Source organism: Electrophorus electricus, chromosome 6, assembly GCF_013358815.1.
Source record: "Electrophorus electricus isolate fEleEle1 chromosome 6, fEleEle1.pri, whole genome shotgun sequence".
NCBI classification, from domain to species: domain Eukaryota; kingdom Metazoa; phylum Chordata; class Actinopteri; order Gymnotiformes; family Gymnotidae; genus Electrophorus; species Electrophorus electricus.
In genome coordinates, this window is record NC_049540.1 from 16,118,854 (window position 1) to 16,129,469 (window position 10,616).

At 46.2% G+C, this 10,616-nt stretch overlaps 1 protein-coding gene across 3 annotated transcripts in view; it reads left to right on the forward strand.

Moving 5' to 3' along the window:
* The window catches only part of dacha (dachshund a), a 111,548-nt gene extending 103,159 nt beyond the window's left edge, over positions 1-8,389 (forward strand). For all 3 annotated transcript variants that reach the window (XM_035527324.1, XM_035527326.1, XM_035527325.1), the window contains 3 exons: positions 1,373-1,519; positions 2,630-2,695; positions 6,836-8,389. In XM_035527324.1, the coding sequence (XP_035383217.1) occupies positions 1,373-1,519; positions 2,630-2,695; positions 6,836-6,873 (251 nt within the window). In that variant the 3' untranslated portion in view covers positions 6,874-8,389. The remainder of the gene's footprint in view (positions 1-1,372; positions 1,520-2,629; positions 2,696-6,835) is intronic.
* The last annotated feature ends 2,227 nt before the right edge of the window (positions 8,390-10,616 follow it).

The following is a 10,616-nucleotide window of genomic DNA, read 5'->3' on the forward strand; positions in this document are numbered from 1 at the left end:
ACTCCATCCATGCAATAGTTAATTAATCAGAATGTTATATTAATATCTACATTAATCAATGACTGAAAAAAAGAAGAAACATTAGAACGGTTTGTGCTGAAGTCTAACAGCTAATCGACTGCGGGAACGCAGCTAAAAGAACATCTCCATACGTCTCGAGCAGTCGGTTTTACCGCCGAGTCAACCGCTGCCGCTCGTGCCAAGAAATTAAGCCAATTAGCCGTCTGGGTAACAACTCCGACAATATGTACAAACACTTCAGTAATTTATTAGCCATGGCTGTTACTGCAACGCATGTTATTCAAATGCAGCTCTTAATGGTACACAGGAAATGAAGGATTTGGCCAATCAAACGCAAGTAATTAGAGGTGTGAGGAAGAGGGGGTTGTGGCAGAGAACAGATATAGCACTGTGAGTGTGTGTGTGTGTATGTGTGTGCGTGTGTGTGTGCATGTGTGTGTGTGTGTGTGTGCATGTGCGTGTGTGTGTGTGTGCATGCGTGCGTGCGTGTGTTTGTGCATATGTGTGTTTATGTTTGTAGTGGGGCCTGATTAAGTGTATTTCAAAGAGCTGTTAATTGCTGTGAATGCGTGTACACACGCACACACACGCGGACACACACACAAACACTTCCGTTTGCAGGCATACTGTAAGAATTGCCAGGCTCTGCATGAGGGCGATGGTGTTGTTGTGAGGTTCACGCAGCTGGTCCCAGCATGCATCTTGAAGGAGAAAAAGTGCACACAGCTCAAGTTTAGCACACCACTTCACTACTCCATCAACCAATCACACACCTTAAATGCGATGCTTCATCCCGCACATACAAGAAGTTTTTTGTTTGTTGTTGTTTTTTTTTTTTTTCAGTGCTGCTTACATTGAGACAAAAGTGAGGAGCCAGGCAGGCTGGGATAGCTTTACACAGCGTGTCCCCCCCTCTGGTGGTGGCTTTTCGACTGTGCTGTGCTGTGTGGAGTTGTGTTGGTGGTGTTAATGAGCATTTTCAAGCTCCCAGCTGTGATTCTCCAGACCACGCTCGGCGCCAGAGCCCGTTCACTGAAAAGCGGCCTACGTCATAGCGAGGAGCGTGTGTGTCTGTGTGTGTGTGTGTTGGTGTGTGTGTGTGTTGGTGTGTGTGCGTGTGTGCATGCGTGTGTGTTGGTGTGTATGCGTGTGTGTTGGTGTGCATGTGTGTGTGTTGGTGTGTGTGTGTGTGTTGGTGTGTGTGTGTGTGCGTGTGTGTGTTGGTGTTTGTTGGTGTGTGCGCGTGTGTGTGCATGCGTGTGTGTGTGTGTGTGTGTGTGTGTTGGTGTGTTGTTCTCGCTGGTTCACACTTCATGCTGGCCCTTCTTCCCCTCCCTGTCTCCCCCCCCAGCTACCATCCAGAAGCGTCTGAAGAAGGAGAAGAAGGCAAAGCGGAAACTGCAGGAGGCTCTGGAGTTCGAGTCGAAGAGGAGAGAGCAGGTGGAGCAGGCCCTCAAACAGGCCACCTCCCCCGAGAGCCTCCGCATGAGTCTCAATGGTGCGCTTCCCTCCCTCTCTCTCTCCTCTCTTGTGCAAACGTTCAAAAATGTCTTAAAAGACCTCTCCCCTCCTCTAATCTCCTCTTGCGTCCCTCGTTCCACTCTCCCAGGCCATATTCCTAGCTCTGCCTCTTCCCTGTCCTCTTACTCATGTCCTTATCAATGCTGATATTGGGGTTTCCGTAGTAACCCTGACTATTAGTGATGCATTAGCATCATGACGCTGGAGGAGGAAATGAAGGCTGATGTTTATCGCAAGCGCTCTAGACACACACGCTCAGCAGGGGCTAAACTGTTCTCCTAATCTCTCGTTGTTTTGATTTCTCTTGTTTAATTGTGAATATCTTACCAGCAGCTGAACACAAACGGGGGAAAGACATAAAGCCCATGAGCGCACGAGAACATCTGTGAGCGTTTTTCGCCGTGCAGGGGCAATTATTGGCCAAGGCTGATTAAACGTGTATTCATTAAGAGAAATATGCCTTTTGTTTTTGTCTTTCATCTGAGAGCGTTTGGGGGTGGGGGCTGTATGGTACTGGGAGCATCTGTTGTTTCGTCACATTTGTATTCGGTGATTTCCTGTTCATTTATCGGTGAGACGCGATTGCTTTGTAAGCAATCCTATTGCAGTTGACTGGCATGTCTGTTCTTTGCTGACTGATGCCTGAGTTAAGTAATGTTCATTCTCCATGGTATGATATCCAAAATATATAAATACAATACCTAGATGTAAAGTGTAATTTCACATATAGTTTGTTAAATGTTTTCCAGGTTCATAGGTAACTTCTATTCTGACTATGAGACTTGGAAAAACTTGGAAAAAGACTATTAGTTAACAAATTCAGGTGTATTCTCTGTAACTGAAAATGCAAAGTCACTTTTGCTGGTGGTACTGGCATGACAACTTTGTGCTTATACGTCCCCAGACTAAAGAATACTGCATGTTCTTATAATCCTCTATGATTCATGGAAAGCCTTCTAACCGTGTTGCTTGTGAGGTCATGTGGAGATTGGCTGAGCAATGATTAGAACCATCTAATGGTGTGCTTTGATTGGCTGAGCATTGATTAGAACCTTCTAATGGTGCGCTTTGATTGGTTGGTTTTTAGAAGCAGTGATACCTGAAGCGGAGCCTGAGCATAACAGCAATCAGCAGGAGAACTCATCCGTACAAGGTAAGACTCCACACTCTGTGTGTGTTTGTGTGTGTGTGCGTGTGCGTGTGTGTGTGTGTGTGTGTGTACCTACTGCACTGCACTGTGCAATGTGAGAATTCAGCACAGGCAGGAGGGTTTTACTTCGGATCTCACCCACATCCCAAGTCCCAGTTTTAAAGTGGCTCCTGTCATCCTGTTTTACCCCCATCAGAGTGGCTCTCCCATTGTACTACAGGGGTTAGAGGCGAGGGGGAAAGAGGTTTAGGTGGAGGGAAAACGCAGGCAGCCATGTGCAGCACACATGGTGGGGAACCCCCTCAGCCTGTCTTGGCTGCCAGGGGCCACGGATAAGGTTGAGCCCCCTCCAGCCCCTGCTCTGCCACCACAAACACTAACCAGAGGCCCCTCCTCAAACCGCGCCCCACCTCTCCTCGGGCCCTTTGAAGACATCCCCGCTTTTCAGATGGGGGATTGCAAACTCATGTTGTTCCATGTGTGTTTTCAGCTTCTGTTTTCCGCAACTTCTGTTTGTATTTTATACCACCACCCCCATCCACACCCCACCCACACATTCTCATAGTCACCCCGTTCCATCTGCACGCCTTTCGAATCACAGCGAACCTCCCGAATCTGGCCTAAGTAGTCTTTGACGAATGGGGCCTATTATCAACACGTCTGAAGGTAAATTAAAGACCCTCAGCCGTAGATCTCACTGAGATGTGTGGCGAGAAAAAGGTGAATAAATACATATGTTTAGGGAATACACAGTGGAAATGCTACAAAGTGCTGTGTTTCCCTCCTCCCCTCCACCTCTGTAGCCAGTCTCACAATGTGCAAATACAGAGATGCCTATTTTTCTTTCGGTGCTTGACAGCAGAGCTGCAACAGCAGAGCACCGCAACCCTGTGCAAAGCCTTCACTCAGTCCTGTCTTTATCTTCGGGCTGGCTCCGGAGTGCGTTTGCACTCAAAAGGGGTCACCGGCCGGTCACCGGTGGGTGGGTTTCGCAGACGAATCAGGGACAGAGTTCACTCTAAATCTTCGGCCCTTCTCATGTTTCCAAGGCCGTAACTCTCCAGCAGCTCAGACCTCCAAAACCAGAAGATGAAAGGCTCAGAGCTCCATGTCCATGACAAGAAACATCTTCACCGCACGAGCCAGTTTCTGGGATAGGGACCCGTTTAGCATGTGCACGTGCACTGATCCTAAGTGCTAGCAATTAAGTTGAGAAAAAAAGACAGAAGGCTACTGCAGATTCGAGCATCGATCCTGGAGATCTTGCGGAGCTCTGCGCCATCGCTTCGAACCTCCTGTCATCAGAAGTGCTGAGAAGCAGAACAGACCCGTCGCTAATGCTAGCGCAGAGATGAGGACGAGCGACAGCGTCCGAGCTGTGACACCTCTGACCTTTCAAAGCAAGGAACAGGGCTGGGGATGGTGTGGCGCTGATTGTGCGATCATGCCCCGTAACACTCGGAGGCCAACAAGAGGCGCAAGTCAAAGGCTCTGCTCCAGGTCAGTAATCGTTTGGTCTCAGCGCTAAACTGTCACGCTTCCTCCATTCTACACTCTCGACAGCGATGCCCACACCATCCCATGACAATGACAAGATGTCACGTCACATTTAGCAACCTTTATTTTATTTATTTATTTTTACAACCGTGACCCCACTGTGAAGAAATGGTTATGGGCTGGCTGTTAACACAGGAGCCCCAAGCATTATCTGCAGCTGTTTGACTGCTTTTTTTTTTTTTGTCAATTAGAATAGATTGAGGTCATCTTAAAGACCAGGGTGCCTAAAGTAAGGATTTGCAAGCCAACAGTGTTCTTGTTGAATATAGTTAACAAAACATGACTGTCATAAAGCAATTTTCCTGCCGTATTACTTAGTTAAAGGATGCCTAGACAAGACATGCAAAGAACTCAAGACTTTAGTAAATGTTTCTCATCAGTTAGGGGAAAAGTTAAATGATGTAGTCTGTGTTTTTCTTCTATGCATTTTGGTAAATTTTGCTGGGGGTACCATTAATTGTTGACGGTCTATGGATCAGGAGCTCTGTGGATGAGTAAGAGGACTTTCTTCAAGAGTTTGTGTATGAAGTCAGCTGTCCGGTCTGCCTAGCCCCTCGCACTCTCAAGTCTGCTGCCCAGCCCCCACGCCTTGCCACATTTATCCATTATGCCCAGCAAAAATCTAATTATTTCCCGCTTCACTCCCAAGTCGGACTTCACAGTTTTGCAAGCTTAGCACTGACAACTGATTTCATTAGGTTTGATTGTCCTTGCAGAGAGCCCGCTTGGCGAGCTAAAAGCTTTTTACGCTTTCTCAGGTTCCAGGCCAGTGCTGGCCCATTACGCTGGCCCGTGCCTTCTCTGATTAATCAAGACAAGTGGCGCGAACAGCAAACTGCTGAACACAAAAGAAGGTGACATCACTTTCCAAGCCGATTAAGAGAAGTGGGGAGCAGAGAGAGGGTGGGGAGCACGGCGGGGGGATTGGAGGGGAGAGGTGAGGAGGAAAAGTAATTACGGAGGTGGACCAGGAGTGCCGAGAGAGCATCTCAAGACGGGCAGTATCTTCAGATGCCTCCGTCACGAATCCCGGCCATTTGTCCGAGCGCTATCGCATTCCTCCAACTTTGGTAATTATGTGCTCACAAACAGTGCTGAAAACTACAAATGACCTACTCTTGCACCAACCATGCTGGATGTACACACCCCCAAATGAGCCCCTTGGGTACCATTCATATACATAAGTTTACAACCCACTAATTGGCAGAAAAGGGGAAAAAAATATGGTATGAAAAAGTCAAGCTTCACCAAAACAGGGTAGTTTGCATCAGACGCAGGGACGAAGCGGGTATGGAGTAACATAAAATATGGGGTCTGTGGGTGTGCAGGGGGTCCCAATGGAAGATCAACCCCTCACCCCCCTCCACGCATCTATTTACAGTATCTCACATGTGGGCCATGAAATCCAAACCTTTGGTTGTAGTTAATATATCTATCCAGGCTGATACAGGCCTGGTCAGGTCTGGGAGAAGACACACGCAGCTGGATGTCTGGGGATCAACTCACATGACCACACATGACCAGAAAGGAGAGAGTATAGAATTGAGAAGTTAGAACGCGCGGTTTGGGGAACGGGAACGTCATGCTGCCTTTGGGGATCTTCATGGTGCCTTAGACGCTCACTTGACAGGCCCGGTTTGTTCACCCCACCGAAGAGTATGGCTGCTTCCCCTTCCTGCTCTGTGTCAGATCGGAGGTTGAAGCGGATGATCTGTTGGACTCATCTTCCCCTGGGTGTTGCATTTCTGTGGCAGATTTAGCCTGCTGTCAGCCATAGGGCCCAATTAATTGCACTTCAGGATATTACAAGTCATATTTCACAGCACGATAAAACACATCTTTGGTGCCCCCATCTGAGCAACTCTATTAGTCTGCTGGCTATAGCTGGTGGGCCTCTGTGTGGCTCTAACTCCTTTGTGAACAGAGTAATATGAGCTTCCCATGTCACGTGTTCACATGACGCACGTTACAGCATTTAACTACGAAAAAATCTGCACAAGTTTGTATGAAAACATTGTTGCATGTAAACGTAGGCGGATCGCAACCTAGCCAGCAACATGACACACTCTGACAGTTCACGCTGTCCGATCGACCAACCCCCCACCCCCATGACATCATGCCTACCTTTACATCCTGAATACATATTAGTTCATCTGTTATCACTCGCCAAAACAGGCACGTTGCACACAGAAGAACAATCCGCTTCTGATGAACTGCTTCCTCCATGGCGACGGCAGAAACTTGGAATTCTGGGTTTAACACACCACTGTGCCGCATCCTCTCCTTCCCAGCCACTTGTCCATTCCTGATCCGGGGTGTCATGTCAACAGCTAATGCTAAATGATTCATTCTCCAAACAGGCTTCGGTGGGAAGACTGCAGTAGTATTATCAGAGTACTTTGTGGAAGGGATTTAAAGGAGGAACACTCTGTGTGTGTGTGTGTGTGTGTGTGTGTGTGTGTGTGTGTGTGTGTGTGTGTGTGTGTAATTTTTAAATTAAAGCTTTATAATTTACTTTCTCTCCTATTAATCTGTCAGTAGAGATGGATTAATATGTAATGTTTTCTTTTCTCATTTGGTGTCCAGAGAACAGACCCTACTCCAAACCTCCCATCCTGTACTGAGATGGACCGGCAGCCCTTGTTGGCCCCCTTCCCCACCAGTAGATGGCGCTGCTTCATGCCGCTATGGACTCTTTGCCTGGAGTGGTGTGGAGAGGGGGTGTGGGGTTTGTATGTGAAGCGCTCAGGGTGATTATGACCAATCACCCTAAACTCCTGTACAGGACTCAAGAGTGTGTGCGTGTGTGTGCGTGCGTGCGTGTGTGTGTGTGTGTGTGTGTGAGAACTCGCGCCAAGATTGAGTTTTGATGCGGTCCTCGTGAGAAATCTCTATCCTGAGTACCGTTTGTTGGCAGCCGCCCACCACACCACAACAACTTGTAAAAAAAAACAAAAAAACAAAAAACAAACACAAAAAAAAATCTCTTTCCCTCTGTTTTTCAATTCCTCTTACATCCTAACCTTTTTTGAGACTAAAATGAAGTGGTTTGGCTTTTTTTTCTGGGTGAACACACACTGTTGGGTCAGTCCTCCATCTTCTTGCAAAGCACACACCGGCGTCCTCCCTGTGTTCACCGTTTCTCCCTTCTCCCACCGTCAGCCTTGCTATTATCATTATTAATTATATTATTATTGTTATTATTATTGCTTTCATTTGACCCCATGTGCAGCAGTGATTCTGTACAGCACAAAGCTCTTGACGAGTCTCTAAAGGACAAATGTCCACAAAAAGCTTGAAAAGACTAAAGGAACTGAGACCGCTGAACATGGACACCTTAATGACTCCAGTCAGGACCAGCAAGCTTCTCCTATGGACAGTGTCTGTAGACGAGGCTTCGTCTTTGCCAGACACGGGACTTCTCCTTTTTTTAAAAAGAATCTGTTGTATTTTTTAGGAAATGTAGTAATGTCATCTTTTCCTTCTTGGAGTGTTTATTATTCTATTGTTTCATTTTGCTGTTTGTTTCTTGACCGTATTTTAATCAGCATTTCGAGCGGATGTTCGAGAAGTGATATTGAAACATATTCTTTGTACATCTGACTTCGCCCCTCTGACAATGGTCTTTGTATCACTCCTTGACAAGTTAAAACGTTTTTAAAAAAAGGTGTTAAGTTGTTGTTGCTATAAATACAGTATTACTGTAACTCGCCCCCTTTCTGTTTTTACCTTTGTTTATAAAGACTTGTAAAAATGCTTTAGCATTTGCTACTCTAATGTCGTTATAAAGTGGATACATTTTTAGTGGCAAAGGGAAAGAAAACAGACATAGAAAATAAAGTACCCTGACGCACCTCCGATGCAAGCATGCTTGTAGATACAACACTGAAGACAAGTGATACTGTCTCAACACGAAAGAGCTGCCTCTTCTAATCTATTTTTTAACGTTTCTGGGAATTCCATTGGAGACATGATCACAATCTGGCAGCTATCGATGATGGTTGACCTTGTTTTAAAATGATGACATAACCATAAATCACAGCCTTGCACATGACACAGCAAATAAAACATCTCTATGGACGTCATCCTGGTAGATTATGTTTGGGTTTTTTGGGAGTAATAAATATGAGCTTGAAAACATTGTTTGTTGGTTTGATTTTCTCGCTGCAGCTTTTTTAGAAGTTCAGTTCTTGGAAATTTGAAACGGGGCCGTATTTGTTCCTGCCTCTTCACAGTGAGCTTGAAGTGGAACACTGTATTAGACAGACATCAACTACTAACTGCTGAATGCCAAGGTAAAAAAAAATGGCTACCTTTGCAAATTTTTTTTAAACATCAGGTTGAAAAAGCCAACCTCTGCCTCCTCTAAGTAGTACAATCCTCTCCCCATTCTTACTTTGATTTGAAAACATAATGCTCTACAAACCATGGGGATTTATTGATTTTCTTTGCTGCAAACTGACAACCACAGTGAGAAAGCAAGCAAATGTCCACTTTGCGCTGTAAATGCGTTTTACGGTTCCTGCGTTCTGCTCGTCTCCTACAGCAACAGGTGGAGACAACGTGGATACACGCACCATCCATATGTAGGGTTGTGTCCAACAGGCTTGCATAACACTAAAGGTTCAGGGTACTGCCCAGTTTGGTGGTTCCTTTGCTCTAACACACATGGATCAGCACCATAGATGAAGATCAGGCTTAGTAGGTATGTTAGAGCAGGACAAATCACCAAACTGATGGATGCTGGGTGTCCAGACTGGAGTTGTACATATGAAGGTTTAAATTGTAACTGGTGGGTGCAACTTCCTAGACCTTAATAAGAAAAGTTAAATAAATGCTAATTATAGATCTCCCACAAGAGACAAGGTCCTCACATAATGATTAAGGCATAAAGGCAACAAACGTGAACTGAAACTGGAAATCTAAGTGAGGTGCAGACGTAAATGATACAATCTCAAAGCCATCGCCCTGCAGCATGAAATAGTTCACACCATGGCAACAAGTCTCTGTACAGCTCAAATAAGATTTTTAATAATAAGGTTCTTTTTTTTCTACCCACACACCTAAAACTGTAGCGTTTGCCAGCCTGAAGCTCCACAGCATGTCTCGCTCTGCAGAAGCTCTGCTCAAGCTAGTGCCGCTCACCTGCACCCACCAGAGGAACTGACCTAATTAGACACGTCCTCCCAAGCCCCCCTTAGCCATTCAGCAGCACCCCCTCGAGACCACATTTCCCAGAGTGACTGCCGTGTTTCGTCTGTTGTCCGCGCCTGCACGGACCGCTGGGACGGCGAGGAAAAGGACTGAGGCTGCAGACAAGAGAACTGGAGCCCGGAGTAGTCCTCTCTCTATAACAAAACCAAGAGGGTCTGCTTTTGCACTTCAATTAAGAGCGATTCGTTTGATCTAGTCCTGATTAGTCCTCTCCTCACTTACCGACTTTATGTAAAGTAGTAAAACTACTTAATTTATGATTAGTGATTTTTTTTTTTTAGAGTGGGCGTGGGAGGGATGAAAAGACAAACGCCGCGGCAGACTATTTGATCAGCGAAAAGCACAAAAAAAAAACAAAAAAAAAAACAAAAAAACACCCCAATTTGCATGAGTTTCATTAAAAAACATTGAATTTGATTATGGCCAACAAGATATGATGAATCAAAATGGGGGCAGGCACAGGGTTAGAGGTGGAGGTAGAGTGGACCTGTGACCTTGACATTAAAGCCAGGTGTTGCTTTCCTCTTCCTGTCCACCCTCAGCTCCTCCTCATCCCTTGCTCCTTTTCTCAAGCCTATAATCCATAACAGCGGCTCCGAGTCAATTAAGAATATTGTTCCCGGGGATGAAATATGAGCTGTGGCTGAGATCGATGGCTCTTAACCTCTTCGGAGCAGAGCTGTTTGGACAGATTATGCCTGCTGTGTCCCACAGCGATTGACTCTCATGGATACACAGCGGTGCGGGACAGCGTCTCTTACCTTGGGGTGGAAGGGCAGCTTGGGGGCAGGGCGGGGGATGGCACAGATCTGTCTGCCTTGCCCTGTCAGTGAACGCGGTGCGGTCTACGTCCTGACACATGGAAACTCTTTGGAGCACGTAAGGGGTAGTTTGAGTGCATGCGATACTAAATCCACTCTGACCCAGCTGAGGACAGGAGGAAAGCCTGAAGGCCAGTATTATGCCTGATGTATGGAGAGAAGATCATTTTACATTCACATGCCATCTTTCTATTTGTTTGTATGTATGTTTTAGGTCCTCTGACCTTTATAAGGACAGGCGTGCTCGGGGTCTGTTGCCATGCCTGTAGCATGCAACGGTTAGCTAACAAAAACCATGCACTTGAAGGCTAAACGAAACCCAAACAGGGGTT